The sequence below is a fragment of the Mixophyes fleayi genome, chromosome 6 (assembly GCF_038048845.1).
Source record: "Mixophyes fleayi isolate aMixFle1 chromosome 6, aMixFle1.hap1, whole genome shotgun sequence".
Lineage (NCBI taxonomy): Eukaryota > Metazoa > Chordata > Amphibia > Anura > Limnodynastidae > Mixophyes > Mixophyes fleayi.
Window position 1 is genome coordinate 51,798,846 of NC_134407.1, and position 20,141 is coordinate 51,818,986.

At 38.9% G+C, this 20,141-nt stretch overlaps 1 protein-coding gene across 36 annotated transcripts in view; it reads right to left on the bottom strand.

Moving 5' to 3' along the window:
* Window positions 1-1,902: 1,902 nt before the first annotated feature.
* Window positions 1,903-20,141, bottom strand: part of LOC142161173 (sorbin and SH3 domain-containing protein 1-like) — a 283,529-nt gene continuing 265,290 nt past the window's right edge. For 23 of the 36 annotated variants that reach the window (XM_075216482.1, XM_075216484.1, XM_075216500.1 and 20 more), the window contains 7 exons: window positions 19,014-19,712; window positions 17,577-17,687; window positions 13,952-14,050; window positions 11,144-11,203; window positions 10,529-10,587; window positions 5,867-5,979; window positions 1,903-5,200 (listed from right to left, as the gene is read on the bottom strand). In XM_075216482.1, coding sequence (XP_075072583.1) covers window positions 5,133-5,200; window positions 5,867-5,979; window positions 10,529-10,587; window positions 11,144-11,203; window positions 13,952-14,050; window positions 17,577-17,687; window positions 19,014-19,712 — 1,209 coding nt within the window. In that variant the 3' untranslated portion in view covers window positions 1,903-5,132. The remainder of the gene's footprint in view (window positions 5,201-5,866; window positions 5,980-10,528; window positions 10,588-11,143; window positions 11,204-13,951; window positions 14,051-17,576; window positions 17,688-19,013; window positions 19,713-20,141) is intronic. The other 13 variants (XM_075216517.1, XM_075216515.1, XM_075216518.1 and 10 more) reach the window with 5 other exon arrangements.

Genomic DNA, 20,141 nt, shown 5'->3' on the forward strand with positions numbered 1-20,141 from the left:
GAGTTTGATTTTCAAACGTGGCCTTATCTGTGTGGAGTTTGTATGTTATCCCCATGTTTGCATGGGTTTCCTCCGGGTGCTCCGGTTTCCTCCCACACTCCAAAAACACTGGTAGGTTAATTGGCTGCTATTAAATTCCCCTTAGTCTCTCTGTCTGTATGTTAGGGGATTTAGATTGTAACCTCCAATGGGGCAGGGACTGATGTGAGTTCTCTGTACAGCGCTGCGGAAATAGTGGCTATAGATGATGATGATTACATTGTATTTTTCTTCCTGTTTATCTGGTTGAAAAACTTGTTGGGATTAGTTTTGCCATCTATTTTGTGAACCTGATTTCCTTTATCATTTTTTCCACATCCCCTGTATTTCCATGATTCATGTTCAGTTCCTTCTGGTTTTAACAATGTAAATATTCTCCCCATTTCCCTTAATACCTCCAATATTCTTTAACCATCTTGCCAATCACTATGTATTTTTCTCTCTGTACTTTCATGTAGATTATATGTTCCCAGTCTCATGTGCTAGGGAATATAGATAAGTTCCACTGGGGCAGGGACTGATGTCAATGATTAAACAGAAAGCACTGCACATATACATATATATATATATATATTATACTATAATGGATAATAAATAATACCTATCGGGGGGGGAACCAGCATTTATCAAAATGTTCCTGATAGGTGTACGATAATGAATGAATGGATGGCTTTGCCAAGTCAGTCTCCAATTGTGGTCATGTGTGGACCATGTCGCCATCACAAGCAGGTGCAGTGGAACGAAAAGATTCAACTTTTAACCTCTTTCCCATCCCTCCTATTTTCCTTTTCGCTGTCCACACTATATTGAACACTGATTTCATCTCCACAGCAGTTTAAAATCTCCTCCAGTTGTTTAATTATCTTCTCCCCTAGGACAGATGTCATCTGCCCATTGAGATTAGGCACCTTTTTGTAGTCAACCTTCATTTCCTGTTTGTGTCGTCAAGTAGATAGAAGAACCTGTAGCCAATCTATCAAAATCTTCATGTAGGCACAGAGTATTAAAAAAGATGGTTGTGCTGATCTTGTGGGAGGCAGTAATCTGTCTTCTTGTGTGACTGAGGAATGGGTTTTGCATGACTCAGGGGCACGGTCATGATTTCAGGAAGGGAATGGTGGCACAGACTGAAGGTGGTTAGGTGGCCTGACCACCAAGGGTCTGAATTTCTGTTACATTTGGCCATATCTAAAAGATCTGGACATTCATTCTCAGCATAAGCAACAGAATGTAGTCATCATCTGACTGGTCAGGAAATAGAAGTTGTCAGTCAGGATGGATTGTGAATTCAGATTTTGATTGGTTGTCTTTTGTGTATACAGACATATATATGCACATTGAGAGTTTGATAGTGGAAAGAACATGGTCTCTCAACAGCACATACCACCATCATAATCTCCCCTATTACCATCCTCTACACAGCTAACCCAAGACAACAACCCTCTGACCAACATTGGCACACACACAGCCCACTCAATACTTTTACCTTTGCATTCTAGCTGGTCCAGTGTGCAATATGATGTAGCACATGTCCTTGTGTTTCAAACTCCCACTGTCCTATAGATTGTAAGCTTGCGAGCAGGGTTCTCTTACCTCTCTGTCTGTATGTATTACCCAGTATTGTTTTATTAATGTTTGTTCCCAATTGTAAAGCGCTACGGAATTAGCTGGCGCTATATAAATACATGAGGATGATGATGATGATAGTAGTGATGCGAAGTTCCTGTAAGTCTGATGCAGGAACTTTGTCTCAAAATCTCCTTTATATAAAACAAAGTTTATACATCCAATTTGATTTATCTTTTTTCTTTTTTTGCTTTGCAGTAAAAATGTACTTGTTAGAGAACATCAACAAATCCACACTTATTGAATGCTTTCTTTTATTATAATTCAAAATATAATGCACTGCAATAAGAAAACAACACAACATAACTTTATGGTAAAGTGAGGCGCAAAGTGGTCATCTACTAATGATGTATGTGTTCATTGTTACTGTGAAGTTCCCAATTCTTAACATAGTTCTAAATATTGTGGCTTAAATGCAACTGTAGGGTTAAAATATTAATAAAACAATGGATATATTATTTTCTTTTTTTTTTCAAAAGGTGGTCAGTGTTTTGTTAACCATGTTATAGATATTTTGTGCTAAATCCTTTCTGTGACGTTAATAACAAATCTCCTTCATTTAAATTAAAACTTTAAAAACAAAAACACTTCTCTACTGTTCTCCCAGCTGTTGTATTTGTCCAATTCTGTCATTTCACTTAAATTATTTTGTTTCTATACAAGATAACATACATTGTTCTTTACAAAGTTAAATATACATATTTACAATCACTAACCTCTTAGAAACCATTTTGAATGTACTTGTATACAGTACATAGCAAAAAAAATAATCTTTAGTACTAGGAACACAGATAATATATATATATATATTTATGTATACTTATCAAAACATAGTGCTAGTCATGCCAACATAGCTTTGTTAATAAATCAGTAGAAAAGCGCCAGCAAAAAATAGTCATCTTACATTATTAAATATATCTTATTATGACAAAAGAACATTCGAAATCTGGTTTGTAACTGCAAGGTGCAAACTTGCAGTGTATTCTTGTTTGTGTAATAAACATGTTTGATAGGTGTGTACAGTATGTGATACTCTCGTGAGAGCAGAGCTCGTAGTCTTTTCTTGCTTTTGTTAAATGTACTGGAAAAATAGCAAGATATGTCATAATTCACTTACTGAAGGCTGAATTAGGACAGAGGACAGTGAAACCGAAAATGGACCCGTTTACTCCACAAAGTATGCCAGGTGTCAGAGACATCTCCCTTATGGTAATGCATTATAGCCACACAGAATGATTATGTGGGTGCCTAAATTGTAGGGTTTGCAGTACTTAAACATATCAAGAAAATGTAGAATTAAGTATATTTGTGTTTGATGAAAATGCACTATGCAAGTGTTTTTATTTTTTCTATATGACCCCTATGACGCCCAATATATAGTCTGTGCACACAAGTCCATCCTAAAGGAGTGCACATACACACTACATAAATTCCGGGTCATGCCCCGTACCAGCCACCTGCCTTCCCTAATCACTGTAACATAAAAGGAATACTCTTAAGAGTGTCCATCTATATTTACATTGCTAAACTGTCTCCCATACTGCACATTTTAATACTCTTGAATTTAGCACACAATTCACCCATCTAAAACTAGGCTGGATATTAGAATCTGTTGAGAAGAATTCATGGCACCCTCCAGTAAGCCACGGTGGAGATTGTGCAGCTGATGTAAATCAGTATAACACACACATTTAATACTTTTATAAAACATGCATTCATACCTCGGCATGGAGTTTTCATTTTTTTTCTTTTTTTATCCCACTTTATGCTAAGTAAGCGGAATTTAAATATCTTCAGTTGTAAAACGCCTCTAATCATGCAGGTGAACATTCTAGTACCACATGTTTTGTAACATCTGCTATCAGACCTATATTCCCGGAATGTCTGGGACATACAGTTAATGACACAAATTGTGCCATCAAATCTTGCCAACCTCTCAACTCACCTCTAGGCTATATTGTAATACACCAGATACACAAAAAAACAACCTAAAAATAAAATCAGAAACCTTTCTTGCAGTGGTGAAATGTGTGGATGTTCCATTCATATTGTGCAAGCCTTTAATATAAAAGTGACAAAAACAGATTTCTGTGTGAACGAGCATTCTGGGAGTTATGTGTCTAAAGGCTATAGGTTGACGGTTTAGGTTTTATAACTTCCACACATTGGCTGCAAAGCACACCATTATTTGGGGAACAGTGTAATTAAGCATGAAAGTGCAACACTAAATAGTTTATATAAAAGAAAAAGCTTTTTTTTCCCCTAGAGGTGATCACAATTTTGCTTTTTTCTTAAAGTGTACTCGTCATCTACACACTGAAGGCAGTCATTTTGTGGACGAGCCAATATTACTTCAATAAGAACTAGTGACATCACAGTAAATTGACTGGCTGCATGATCACAAACATTGGTTCAGCCTACAAAATGGCCTTGCCTCCGCTAGAGGCCATTTCTGAACACAAAATGGCCAAGGCGCAACATAGGATTATCTGTGGTGACTACGATGAACTACATTTCCACCAAAGTTCACAGGTTTATAGCCAAAGATGGCGGCTATTGTGGAGGAGAGGAAGTTTGCAGAGACCGAGGGGAAGAGTTAGATAGAATGAGGACATTTTTTGCAAAGTATAAAATAAGCGCACTAGTGTGCTTACTGTCAGAGCAATGCAGAAATTAGGTCATTTAATGGAACATAATTACTGAAACGAGATAAAGCAGTGGAGAGGGCATATTTTTAGGGATGTTTCCTGCTGTGCAGTAGGGCACACAGGCATTCGCAATCTGCAAAAGGACTTGATCTCAGATCTGGCAGAGATTGAGTCTCACCGGATACTTTTAACGAAATGCATTTTGTGCCTAATGTAATAAAAATCTTTAAACGCATGAAATTGTCACACGTAATAATAAATACAGCCCTAATGTCTCCTCACACATGATTAAAGAATATAAACAGTCATATTTTAGAAATATTGTGTACAGTTGTAGAAGGCTGGACTTAGATGTGACGTTTCTGCATACTTCGGCCCGCGGCCAGGTTCCGGAGGCGACTCCTAACAGTAGGATGTAGGCCTGCACTTTGATGTGTGCTGGGCAGATCAACAAGGCACACTGGGGCAACACCAAGGCATTTTGTGATGCGCAGCCAGTGTACTTCATAAATGAGGCCACTGTGCGTAGGTTGACAGGTACACTTACTACATAAGTATTTAAAGATAGGTCCCACATTACAGTGAAATACCTTTAAGGTAACATGTGACCAATTATTGACTACATGGATTAACTCTTCATTGCCTTGTGTTAGAAATCCAGATATTAGCACTTTTAACACAGTACTGACACATGTAAACCTCTTTATGTAGAGTCTTATCTAATACATTCAGCAACTGCCTTCACATAGCATAATACAAATAAGCCAGGTTCTTCATCAAAGTAGCTTAATAGTTCTGTAGCTGTGTTCAGAATCATCTTTAATAAAACGCTGATTTGACATAGTTGCCAGGAAACGTCCCAAACAGTTTTGTTCTTCTCGATGTACCTGTTGCAAGATAAAAGGGAGATAGACCATATCAAACTGATGAAATATATCTGCATCCTGGCCATACACATCTCTATCTTACACATGGCAAAGTATAATAAAGAGTAAATTGATGCATCGTGATACATCAGCAGCTATTTATATAGCGCCACTAATTCCACAGCGCTGTACAGAGAACTCATTCACATCAGTCCCTGCCCCATTGGAGCTTACAGTCTAAATTCCCTATAATACACAGACACAGACTAGGGTCAATTTGATAGCAGCCAATTAACCTACTAGTATGTTTTTGGAGTGTGAGAGGAAACTGGGGCGCTTGGAGGAAACCCACGCAAACATGGGGAGAACATACAAACTCCACGCTAACAGCTGGATGAGGGAGAATTGAGAACTAGGCAGGATAGTCACACTCTTGTTCAGTGTGGGTAGCTCTTAATTGGACAGTAGCTACTGCCAGTAGTAGTTATAGCAACAATTACTATACACGCCATCATTGAACAGCTAGGACACATGTTAGTCTGCTAGACCTGACAGACATGAACAGTGCACAGCTGATTTCCATAGCAGTGAAATAGTGGGAACGGGCGGTTGTCAAGTTGTCATAGTCTGGGGTTGGAGAGATAGAGAATGGAAATATTACAGTGAACCTGAGGTGAATAAACTTACCTACAAACCAGCCATCATCACACTTCTCCATAACATCAACAATGTCCCCTTCTCGGAGCTCCAACTCATCATCATTTTGTGGTATGTAGCTGTACAAGGCCTGATAGCTAAACCTGATAAGGAAAGGAAAGGATGCATCATGCTCTGGATAGATGGACACACAGCAGAGACAGGTAAAGGACCTTAAAGACCATGCGAATTCTAGGAAGAAATTTTATACACTCAGCAAAAGAAAATGCTTCATAAATATACAGAAACTTGTTGTTGTCCACTAAAATAGCATTTCTTATCTCCCTATACCATGTGTTATATCCCTGTGTGAGCACAAATAGAATAGTTTATGGAGCTAATCTACTATGGTGTTTATTATGAAACCAGGAGGTTAATGAAACACAACTTGTCAAAATAATGACATATAGATCACTTGGACAAGCACAGGAAATATACTCAGCGGTTGTATAAACATCAAATGGACCATGGTCAAGCTCTGCAAACACACAAGAGTACCAAATATAAGTTTACACCATATTCCCCGCATACAGCAATCTGGGTGGTGCCGCATAGACCCCATCCACTTAAGGGTTTCACGCTCTCTTCAAAGTTTCTTTCAACTTTCTCTCATGGCACTTTTCTAAAACTAAATTAGTCTGACAATTGATTGTATGTTAACAAGACATTACCATTCTGATTTTTCAAATATTATAACTGAATAGATGGAAAACCTAAAGATTGCATTAGCATGTGTAAGCAGCCAATGGCCATCCACAATATATGGGACCCTTGCAATTCAGACCTGTACAATCAGCCAATCCACGTATAGCCAAACTTGTTTATTTATTGGGCAGGTAAAGAGGGAATTTGTTCTGGGCTTCCATCATACAATGGCGTCTTTACACCATTTGTTTTCCTTATTTCAATGTAAGCGTCATAATGTTAACACTACATTCGATAATATTTTTTTTATTTTACTTAAGAATTTTAGTGCATAAAAATAATTGTATGGTTTTATTTTGAATGTATCTAAATGTTGGGTTCCCCAGCATTTAGTATACCCTGGGCCCCTTTGGTTCTGGGGAACAGATGGCACACGGCACACTCCACTTTTGGATAGGCCAATGCCCTTACACACACACATTTATGGGGGTGGGGGGGGGGGGGGTGCGGGGTTACTGGTTGCCCTGGTTCTCGGTTCCACCAATCAAATGATCTGATCTGATGACCAATCTGATTCCATATAGTGGTTGAATGTGTGCATAAAGCCCAAAACATATACAGTGCTGAACAGTACAGGCACAGGCAGACAATGCTATGTGAGAGGTAATAATATTAATTTTTAAATGTCCCTTTACAAAAAAGGGTATGTGTTAGTTGGTATGCTTTAACCCCTTATGAGCTGGCAAAGAAGCCTTATTGGCAGACATTACTTTTGTAGAACAATTTTCTTACAAATAAACCAGATAATGTCACAGTCAGTAAATTTGGATTAAGAACAATTGTTTTGAGACCCAACGCAGTGCAACAGTCTGCCTGTTTGGCTAAAAATTGTCCTATATATGACCAGCTTTAGCCATAGATAGACAGAAATGATGTAAACTAAGGATCTATAATAGAACTGAGCATTGAATACACCAAAATAGATGACAAGGCCAAATGAAACCTAATGCAGGGCTACCACAAATAGCAGCAATGATGCGAAGGAATCTCATGTCTGAGTTGAGATATACAATAGGATAATGATTTCACAGGGTCCTAATCTTGTATTCCCTCAGGCAGCTGTGTTAATATCTAGCATTTCCAGGCAGTCGCTCCTCTAATCTCTGTAGCTTACTGAGCCACATTCCTCCTATACTCACGTATGTAATGGAAAGAATGAGACAATGCTCAGGGCTAAGAAAAGGCATGCCCTAGTCACTGGCATTCATCGTTATTTCCTATCACATAAATAGGTCAAAGGTCATTCCACATAGGCTGACATCATGCTTTTGTTGTTGTGGAAATATCACATATCCAAGTACTGTACGTGATGAATAAACTACACTGATGATGAATGAAAAATGAGAAGCTGTTGAGGTAAATTTTAATCTTCTAAAGTGTGAGTTCAATATTAAGGTATGCAAGTACAATTTAAGTACTTTTCAACATGAAAGAACATTTCCAAAAAGTAATTGTTCATCACAAATTAGCTATATACTCCTTAAATTCATACTTGGCTATGTATCTTCACCATCTACTGACCATACTTGCCTACTCTTGTAAAGTGGGTGGAGTCATGAGCACATGCTTCGCTGTGAATCACGCCATCATGCACCCACCCGGACTTTCCACTTGGACCTACTCTTCAGTAGTTCTAAGAGGGGAGGTAGAACGTAAGGTATGCTGCGGACATTCTGGGCAAATAAAAATATGGAGGTGACAACAGGTCTTCTGAACACTAAAACAGAAAAATGGACTACAAGTCACATTGTCTTCTAGTGTTAGCAGATTTCACTATTCTTCCACATGCTGCCGCTTTAAGGAAAAACAAAACAGACCCCTTCCTGTCAAGTGTCTTTCTCCAAAGTATAACATTGAAATTCTCTGCAATACATTTTTCTGCCACTAGGTGGTGAGAGATCTGTACTTCCCATGTCCGATGCATGAGAAGAACACAGTACATGCTTATTTGTGCTTTTTAAATGCAATGACTGTTTGTGTCCTGGTTTAAATGAATGAATCTGTAGCATCTGTGGGCTGACCAGCGGCTGCTACTGATGCTGCAGTGTGTGATGAACAAACAGAATGAGAACGGGGCGCGTGCCCTCCGCCCCCCAATCCTTAACCAGCTCTAAGCAGCCTGGGCTGATTGCCATCACCACAGGAAGACCACAAGCATGGGGTTCCCCTGCTATAGTGTAAACCAGCCTCAGGCTAGTCAGTGCAGGGCTGGTGTTCTTATGGGGCAAACACAACAAGCAACTCTATCCAATTCCCCTCCAAAAAAGTAAAAACAAACAAACAATATACACACATCTTTAAGATAAAAGTGTTTATTTTTTACCATTACCATGCACCGTGTATGACAGTGATGGCTAACCTGTGACACTCCAGGTGTTGTGAAACTACAAGCCCCAGCTTGTTTTGCCAGCTATCAGCTAGTTATCTACTGGCAAAGCATGCTGGGACTTGTAGTTTCACAACACCTGGAGTGTCACAGGTTAGTCATCACTGGTGTATGACAAACCCTATCTCTGCTAGATAGTGTGTGCTGGTTTCCATTATAACACTAGGAGTATTGTGTTCTCCAGATATTAAGGGCGGTGCTAGTGCCTCTATGGTGGTGTCCAAAACTCCCCCGTCCCAGAGCTACCAATCCCATCTGTCAAGTGGAGGGAGCCATTATGTGGACTGCACCAATACAAGTCACAACATCTGTCATTTTGTGTATTTTATGAACAAAAAGACAATTAAGGCCCAGGGTATACTGTACTGTTTAGTCAAATGTGGGTGCGGACTAATAAAATATTAAAAGTAGTTTATAGCCTATTGGTGATCCTGAGATTTAAGCCAACGTGTCTCAATTCAGTGTGAAAAGATAGTGGCGTGGGTTGGGATCTGTGTCAAAATTGTTTGTGAAACGACAGTCGCCCCCCTATGGAGCCAACTGCGTGAGTCACAGCGTCTTACAACTGTCGGAAGAAATTTGTGGTTAAAAGTCACCATAGTCTTCCCTTTAGTTGTTTTTTTTTTTTTTTACTTTCTTCAAAACAGCTAACTCATAGTAATGAAGCTGATAATTTTCAATAATCATAAGTTGGCAGGAAATTGATTAAAATGTTTCTAAATAATGTTTTTATTAATTATACAATATGATTTACATAAAAAAACAAATCACAAATGACATGACTTTACAACTAACTCCATGTACAAGTCAGCTATAACATGTTGTATATCATTACACTGCTGCAGTATAGAATTGGTGGAACTGCATACTTTATGGTTAGGTAAAAAAGTGGTTACCATTTCTAAAACAACAGTTACTGTATGCGGAATATATTTTTAAAACAAGGAATGTATTCATTTATTATCAATAAAAGTGCTTTATTAAAAATAAAAAGAAGTTTAAAAATGTTCCATTTGTTTTCAGGAAGCACTAGTTCACCATCATTAGCCCACGTACAATATCTCACAGAGTCTTGGCTCCCATTTTCATGGAGTATATGATGCCAGTTCAGCCTTAGTTCACCACCAGGATGGATACTACATTCCTTTGAGGCTTGGCTCGCTAGCATTAGGACGCAGGTGACTTCTCGGGGGGATCCAATCTCTGACAAGTAAGAATCCTTAAAATGATGGGTTAGGTGGTATTTACCTTAATGATGGCGAGCTAAGCCTCAATAATAAGTCAAAGAAAGAATAATGCTTTTTGGAGAAGTTCTAGATTAGCAGGAGTGTATTGCTGATGTTTTTAAATAACATAGGTTTTAATAAAATAGGTTTCATACATTTTGATGACAAAGTCCCAAAAAGTCAGCACATTCTTTGGTTTAACAAGCTGGAGATGCAAACTGACATTTTTAAATCAGTGGATGCAAACTGGAAACAACTGGAGCAGCAAAGGGATTATGGTTGAACATTCATCTTAACCAGGGGTTCCAATGAAACAAAGATAACAATGTTACTTACACGTCTTGTGGCGTCTGACTCCTCTCTATGCTGTCTCTTCTCTGTTGTGCTTGAGGTTGCTGAGAAATGATTAAACATTGTTTATTGTCATAAGAAGACACTTTGTGTCGATAGTCAAAGGGGTGAGAGACAGTACTGCAATAACGGACTGATTTCTCTGCAATGCTTATTATCTCATTGCAGACCGCTTCCTGACGATTGTCAACAAGAGAAAAGAGACAGGGAAAGACGTAGACATTCCAGAGTGCACCAGATAAGTCCAGTATACAACAGAGGTGTAGATCCCATTAAGTCCATGGAGTGGAGTCCAGGGGTAAGCATGGAAAAACAGGCAAGATACAGAAGAAGGTTGAATTTAGTACAGATATACACAAGAAGCAGAGGACAGCCTGAAGCAGTTAGCATGATGCTGTTAGAAAAGGCTCTCATTCTAGCAAAGAAATGTTGGTGAGCTTGGCTCTGTCATGCATTACTGCGGTTAGAATTCAAAGTGCAGGCGTAGCAAGAGGAAATATATTATTTGTACTGAGAAACAGAAACACACAGATTAACAGATAGAAGTCAAACCAATGCACCAGTGGCCTGTCTATATGCACCGCATCAAGGATCTCTTACCACATAGCTCTTTTCAGACTCTGTGAGGTCTGGTCCTGTGGTCAGTGTATGATGAGGTTGCTGTGGTCATCAAGCAAATTATAAGGGACACATTTAGCAAGGGTTATTTGGTTATTGGGAGACACAAAAAGTCACATAATACTTTAAAACTCAGACAGTTCCGATTGGTAAATTCCAGTCCAGTGGCTGATTGAGGAGGAAAAAAAATGATGTTCAAAACCACCTGGAAACACTGCATTAAAAATGGATCACTATTTATTTCTATGTCTAGGTTCTCTCCCTACTGCCTGTGTACACTGATATTATTACACAAAGTTCTGAGACTCCATTTTTTTCTCACTATACTTGATAGTTACAGCGATGGTCATCAGTTAAGCCTCTTTGTTACAACAGTAAAAACAAGTAACATTTATGTAATAAATATGTTATATATTATCCCTGTATTCCAGAACTCCTTGTATTTACCTCTATAATTTAGTCTTTCTTTGTTAATATTATAGTTGCCTATGCTTGAATAGAATATCCAGGGACACTCTGTTGCTGACATAGCTATATCATACATATTAACATTGCCAAATAATTGGAACAAACTAGACCAGCCCCTAATATCTAGGCAAATCACTCCCTGATTCAGCCATGCTACACCCATTTCTCTCAAGCCAAACCATTTTCCAATAGGTCACTCCCCATTTGGCCTCAGAAGGTCTGTACTGTCCACGTGACCACAAGAGATATATTATGTATCTTTTATGTGTCATAAAGTCATCTTCAATAAATATTAACTTTATTGTTCAGAGCATAAGAGCATAAGTAACTGTAGTGGAACATTCATCTAAATCAACAGAACAGGAATTGTAATGTATGATTGACCAATCTTGAAAAATAGGGACAGTACTGTGGACAAACCTTTAAAATCTGGGACAGTTAATGGAAAGTTGGGACAGTTAGCAACTATGTAATATTCCTTCCTTAATGGTACTGTATGGTAGATAGGGCAGAAACATTAAGCAGATAGTTTAAAAATATGCTTGTGCTCTTTTATGGGAAATAGATCTCAAAATTCTCTCTTAATATCCAAACGGATAAATTCTGGTCTGGGGTTTCAAAGACACCAGGGTTTTATTTTTATTTTTTTGGAATTGACAGGTGTACTTTAAAGGTTGTATTCAAGATTGCACCAGGAGGACCAGTGCTATATAAACTTTTGCTTCAATGAAACAGAAGATACCTATCCTGGTGATCCTGAAGAATGAAGATGAAATAATGTATATGATTGTTATACAGTATAAAATCAGCAATTATACCATTCAGTGCAAGTAAATCTCTACTGACGGACATTAATAAACGCATGAGAAGAGCATTAAAGAATAAACAAACGTTGAGGGTTCCACTCCCACCGTCATATTCTACAACTTTAAAGCCACATTTAAAATTTTACAAAGCAGGACACCCTATTTGTGTGCCTTAGTATTGAGAAAAGCATAGCACATGAAAAACTAATTAAAATGCATCACTAAAGTACACATTAGTTTTTCATGCATTTTACCCATTTTCCTAGGGAATATGTTAGAACGAGCCCTTAATAACGATATAGTGAAACGTAACAATTGTTCTAGAACTGTACAGTCTTCTGGCTTTATTTTGGCTTCTTCTAATAAATACATAATTGAATAAATGTTCAAATTTAGGCAAACCTATTATATATATAGATATTAGCCAATTGAAACATGAGCTCATGTGCACACCAATTACATAAAAAAAATACATAAATAAAGGAATAACAGAGATAAAACATATTTTACAGACACACATAATGATGTGAAAAGATGTAACTACTTTTTTAAGTGTCTTCTGATGTAATACATGGAAAAAGCTTAAACTGCAACATATTGTATGGAATGCTGGCTCTTATCAGTGCCAAGTGTGAAACCACACAGTTTCATTGGATGAGATGCAGATATGAATAACACACTTGGATATATATAAGGTGACATAAATGTATGGAATGATCTTATAACGCATGATTTAATGTCATATGTAGACTTTGTTTAGCGGTGGACAACTACTAATATGTGAATTTGCTGTGCGAGTTATATCAATAGACTAATGCAGGGTTTCCCAAACCCAGTCCTCAGGGCTCCCTAACAGTGCAGGTTTTCCATATCTCCTTGCTGGAGCACAGGTGTATTCATTACTAACTGACACATTGTAACAGATCCACAGGTGGTCCTAATTATGTCACATGTGATCCAGAAAACCTGCACTGTTGGGGAGCCCTGAGGACTGGGTTTGGGAAACCAGGGACTAATGTAAGAGAACACTGTAGGAGATGTTCATTTATTTTGATGAATTTTATTGACTGTTAACTTTTGTCTTAGTGGAAAATCAGGAATATTTTCTCACCAAAGGATGTCATGGTGATGAACAGCTATTGCCACGCACAATTCATGTATTCTTTATATACCATATCAGCCTTAGGGGGGAATTCAATTCCCCCCGAATTAGCGCAGTGTTAAATGTATTACTGTTATTATGGTAATTATAACTCAGCTTTCTGCTAGCAGCTCAGTTCATATTAAATTATGTATTAAAATAGCTTTTACTTCCTTTATTATTTATAATGATTAACAAGGAGCCATTAAATAGTATCAGCGCCATTATTTAAGTTACTCTATAATGGGGAAGGGACCCAATCAGTATAGTACATAGTAAAAGGGGGGAAAAGAGAGGTAATAGGAAGCTTTTTTTTCTTTTCTTTTAAAGACAGGTTTAAAGATGGTGATATAAAAGTAATTTCCATGGGCTTACCACAATAGAATTTGAGTTAAGGGTATTAACCGGGGAGTCTGTAAGCATTACGGGACTTTTAGAGGTCAGTGCTGTTTGTTCACCGTCAGATCTGCAAGGCTAATGAGATGTAAAAGAACAAAAAATACAATGAGAATGAGATGATAAATGACTAGACAATATATAGATCACATCATTGCACAGCTATAGCCGGAAGTCATGCTGTTTATGATACACACTCTGTAAGTACGTCTTTATTTCACACACAAAACTCATTGTACGTCTTCCATGCAAGAACTTTAGGCACACTATGAAGATTTCTATTAAATAACGCATATAAATCACTTTGTTTATCATGCTCTGTTTATTTACCAGTCACTTAACAAGACGTACTGGAATTGTTTTAACCTTGTACAACATAACATAAACCACAATAGGAGCAATCACATTTTCTGTGTAAGTGAAATTACAGTATATCAGATCATGTATTACTAATGGAACATGTAAGAAGAACTACATGCATCCATATAATTACATAGAGACCAGAGGCGGAAGTAGCCAGCTGTAGGCCCCATTATCTCCATGGGCCCCTAGTGTACCACATCTGCTGCACCAATGGTGGTTCCGCCACTGATATAAATGCTGTGTACTTTAATGAACTGGGTTCTAGATCAAAACAGAGCACACACAGGGTTATTAACCAAATGTGCACTAATTCATGGCAATTCATCAGCAATTAGCTTTTATCTGTGTGGTGAATGTATGACAATAGTTACAAATGTCTGACAGGTTGCTATGATTTGTACAGATTTGCACCATTGAGTACTAACAGTAAGCCATGTCCCCCTATTTTATGAACAGTTTGTTGACATGGCTGTTTCTGCTCCTGATATAGAAGAACGGAAGGCGCTCATAATTTCACATGGTGTTGTAGATCCCTTTTCACCACTTGCAAGGACTTGACTTTACACCAACTACTTTTTCTGATTTCCAGTTGCACAGCCTAGGTGCACATGATGGGCCTGATTGATTAAGGAATGTAAAGCAAAAAATGAGTAACTTTGAACCCTGGCAAAACCATGTTGCAACACAAGGGGTGCAAATTAGTTTATTATTTTGCACATAAGCAAAATACTGGCTGTTTTTTCATGTAGGACGCAAATACCTGATAGCTTTATTTTTACACTGATATTAAAAGTTGATCTAGGACATGCTCTACCCCAATTATAAATCTGTCCTTACATTTTAAATTTACCTCCTCCTCCAATGCAACATGGTTTCGCCAAGGTTCAAAGTTACTCATTCTTTGCTTTACTTTCCTTAATGAATCAGGCCCAATGTGTTTAGCCTACAGGAAGGAGCTTGCACTAATATATTTGGTATTTTTAACTACGCAACTATAATATTTGAAGTCAAGATCAGGGGGTTGAACAAGCAGAATTCTTGGGTAAAGGTTCCATTAATAAAGGGGGACTTTTTCACCTTTGCTACACACAATGGGTGCACAAAAAGTCAAATGTATTGCCCATCAGATGTGACCAGGGATTTACAACCCAAAAGTAGGGCAGCAGCACCACTTGAGAAAAGCAGACTGCAATTGCGCCATGAAACTGTAAATGATCCCATATGCTGCAAGTCTTTGTATAAGGAAAGTGAAGGCCAGGTGTCACCCTCCATCAGCATTTCTAACCTTTTCTGGCACCTGAAAAGCAACCTACAGTATATCTCACTTAAGCCATGTTTCGCCTCCCTCTTTTTAACATTCAGCTCCATCCCAAAGGACTTTTACATTTTAACTGAATAAGATGGACTAGACAGAATTAAATGTAAATGTTGACTTGTGACGTATTTTGAGTAAAATATCTCTACGCATGCCCACAACTGGATTATATGCCAGTGAACGCAACAATGTTCAATTTATCTTCGAGCGCAAAGTACCCTTACTAGAGCCTCCAATTTCATTGGCGGAACAGGGAGAGGACTGGGCCTATGCACGTAGTCAATGTACAGTAAGGGCGTGCAAAGCTCGAGCTCACGCAACAGTGTCCGATTCAAGCTTTGGGCATCTCAAAAGGTACGTGTTTTTTGTTGTATCACTAGCACCAGCTACAGGTCAGTGTATGCATTCTAGAACATGTTTGCAATCAGGAGCATCTGCAAAAATGCATTTTATGTACAGTAGGCATTCATTTCCCCCTCATAAATATATTTTATGAGGAGGAAAAATATAAAAAAAAATATTTTTTTTATTGATTTTGATATTGACGATATTATTAACAGGTCACATTAATAGTTTTTTTTTTTTCTGTGCGTTCTTTTGTGTCTTTATATACACATATGTATTGGAAATATCCTGCAGTGACTTGTCTGTTATAGTAGCGCAGACCCAGTGGCGGATCCAGGGGGGGGGCGATCGGGGCGATCTCCCCCCCTAGCAGGGGCTTGCTGCCGGCGGCTGCACGCTATGTGCAGGTCCGTTCGGCAGTGACAGGTAGGGCCAGTGTGCTGCCCGGCTGCTCTGATTGTGTTTTAAACACAATCAGAGCATCCGGGCAGCACACTGGCCCTACCTGTCACTGCCGAACGGACCTGCACATAGTATGCAGCCGCCGGCAGCCTCAGATGTAAAAAAGGGGGCGGGGCCTAAATCGCCCCGGGTAGAAGAATTCTCTAGATCCGCCCCTGCGCAGACCTAGGCCAGTATTCAACAAGAGAAGCATCTTTACTTCCGCTCCTTGTTCAATACGGACGTGCACTTTTTAAAACACTGCACAATACGTTGGTTTTTCATGCCTCAATGAATCAGGACCGTTATGTTCTAGTGTAGCTTTGGGTAGAAAAATAAAAAAGCAATTATAAAAGTTTCCTTCTGATTTTTACCAGGTAAATATCTGAAATCCCGGTTAGGGCATTTTGAAGGCACTAATGTAGTTTTAGATGAGAGATCCCAGGTGCTCCAGATTTCACTGTACGCCCCCATTTTTACCACATAAAGTGTTTTAAATATATACTTGTCTACTCTCCTAGGCTATATGTTACCATCATTTTACTTATCTTATTTGGGACCTAAAAGGAGATATGGGGTGAATTTTATAACCGACTGTAAACCACGATTGTGTTTGACATGCAGTGGTAACTGCGTTTGTAGCTGAGGTTGGGGATAATGTGGGGGGGTAATAACGCAGGATGCTCTATTGACCCCACTGCGTTCACTTGCTGTAATAGAAAGCAGGCAGCGTCCAAAGAAAGGTTGCCGCCACTGCTCATGACTGCAAGAGGGTATGCACTATTGGAACCGATAAGTTCCATTCCCATACCCACATGTATGTTTTGACAAACGTTAGTAAAAGAATGATTGTTGATGCCAGCGAGCTCTGCCAGAAGTTGCTTTAAGATCATATAGTTTGGCAACAGTAGGCAATATCTGGTTACAGGGTATAATGTACACTGTTACTCTCAAACACAATTTTAATATATATTGAAAATATTTGTACATTTATTATGCCCAAAAAAATAAATAATGCAAGTGATTCTCATTGTACTCCAATAAATGATGATGCTTGTTTTGCTGTTCTTGCAAGGCTGTGCATGCCATTCAGGGTGCTAGGTAGTCAGTCAGCATCAGGCAGTGCATGCAGCTAATTACCTGTGACACACTGACCCTGCCTCTAAGTCTGGGTGGTGGTTGATTTGTGACGGGACAAGAAGACAGTGCAGAAGGATAGACAGATGAAGAGAGTGGGATTGTGTCGGTGGTCTTCAAAGGAAAGAAAGCTCATCAGAAAGAATTTGCAGAGCAGATAATCAGCATCATTTCATGTTATTTAACAACATACACATGAAAAGAGCACCTGGTGCCTATACACAGTGGAAACAGCAATTCTGTGGTGGCTAAGTGGTTAGCAATTCTGCCTCACAGCGCTGGGGTCATGAGTTCAATTCCCGACCATGGCCTTATCTGTGAGGAGTTTGTATGTTCTCCCTGTGTTTGCGTGGGTTTCCTCCGGGTGCTCCGGTTTCCTCCCACACTCCAAAAACATACTAGTAGGTTAATTGGCTGCTAACAAAATTGACCGTAGTCTCTCTCTGTCTGTGAGTGTATGTTAGGGAATTTAGACTGACAAGCGCTGCGGAATCAGTGGTGCTATATAAATAAATGATGATGATGATTTTCACGAGTATGGATTGATTCAGCCCACTAGACGGTTGTCTCCACTGTGCGAAGGCAACAAATGCACTTTTACTATTGTAGAATTGCGCCTCATTCACAAAGTGACTATTCTCAGATTTGTTGCACCTTTAGTGAAAGTTTGGAAGTAATAGCCATAGACAAAACAATTTGGGTAGATCAAAGATGTATTTATCTTTATATATTCTGTTAGTACTGTGATCAAGGGGGGCTGTCTGAATAATAACCATAGGTGGGATATTGTGACAGTGCTGACTGAAGGCAATGGTTTATTGTGCTATGTACTAAATGTTACAGTGATAAGTCCTGGCCCCCAATGGGTACTGTAAAGGATCGATGTTCAACCCTGCCTCTGATCAGCCATTGTTTAAATGTTTATATAACCAACCTATGATAAGGACTAGCAAACAACAGACCGGAAGATCAGGCAGATACAACATCTGGCAGTTGCGTGTAGCTAAAGACATCTAACATATGGTACAGATTATTTTGATGACAGTTATTGAATAATTTATTCTGGTTGCTAAGTTATACAAACTGTAAGCAACATGGAGAGCTGCAAGTGCAACACCCACCAACGTACGTAGGCTAACATGGAGATGCACCTTGTTACAGTAGAAAATAACATTTATTTTAAAATTCTCTTTGTGCGAATAAAGTCATCATTGTGAATGAGCAAGAACACATAGGCTTTGTCAAAAGTGAGGCAGTAAGATACACACATCAGTTTTCAAACTATTAAATAGACTAATTTAGAGGCAGAGCAAGTAAGTTTGGGTTAGTAAAGAGGAGATGCGTGAAATCTTACACAACAATTCAACAGTAAAGTCAGTGCAATCTCCTCACACCGCAGTCTTGATGCACATGAGCTGAGCACACACATGCAGTATGTACCTTAATAGAACTGCCCTGAGACCTTTTCACATCCTCCTGGTTATCATTGACAATGCTAAGTAGTTCCTTACTCAACTGGCTCTCCTCATAGGCATCGGCATGGGTTTTAGGCTCTAGTTCTGCACAAGTGTTTCTACATGATAGTGCCTGGGTGTCTCTAGACTTATTACTAGGTGCCTTCCAATTGTCATGCTCACCATTTTCTACTGCGTTAAGATCGCTCTTGGACTTGTATTGATTACGTAAGACATCGCTGAGCTCTGAGATTAAAATATTGTGTGGTTGCAGGAGCTGAACTGGAGAGCCTCCATAACTAGAGCCGACAAACTTCTCTTCACTGTGTGGAGAAATGACATAACTAACCCTAGTGGATGACTGTGGTCTGGATGAGGATGTAGGCACTGAGGAGAGGGCAGAGTTAGGGGTGGATCTACCAGACAGATTGTAATAATGCAGACTGACAGAAGGAGTTACAGACAATGTAGGGCTGGGAGCTGCGGAGGGAGTGATGTAGTCTATGGTACAAAGCATGGCGTCGGGTAAAGGGGGAAGTGGGGGGGTGGCGGTATAGCCGCTATTACGGGAGACACCCATTGTGAGAGAAATCCATTCGGATGTGATAGCCTGCACTTCTGGAGAGAAAGCTCTGCGAGAGGCATGGGGTGGAGTAGTAGTACGAGGCCTGGCATAACTAGGAAACTTAAAAGAGAAAACACATACAAGAAAACATAAAGAAGCAGAAATGTGATGGGAATGAAAGTGATACACACAAAATATTAACTCCTTAAGTGTTACCTTTCTTCTAAAATATATGAATATACTCAACTGTATAATATTTATTATAAAGGGTTATGAATAAGTCTATATAAAGCAAATATTTAGCTCCTAATGAACGACCTCAATTGAACTTTGCAGTTAATCAGAGTAGCGGCTCTCAGATTTCAGCCAGTTTGCTAAAATAATCTTTAATGGCTTGGAGATAAATAGATGAAGAAGAATGACCGGAGAACTCTAAAAATTAAATCGGTTTAAGATGCAATTTCGAAACATTTCTAGCAACGGTAGAGGCATCCAATGGTTTAATGGAAATAGAAGAGTTTTATTTCTGCTATTGTTAATGAAACTCTC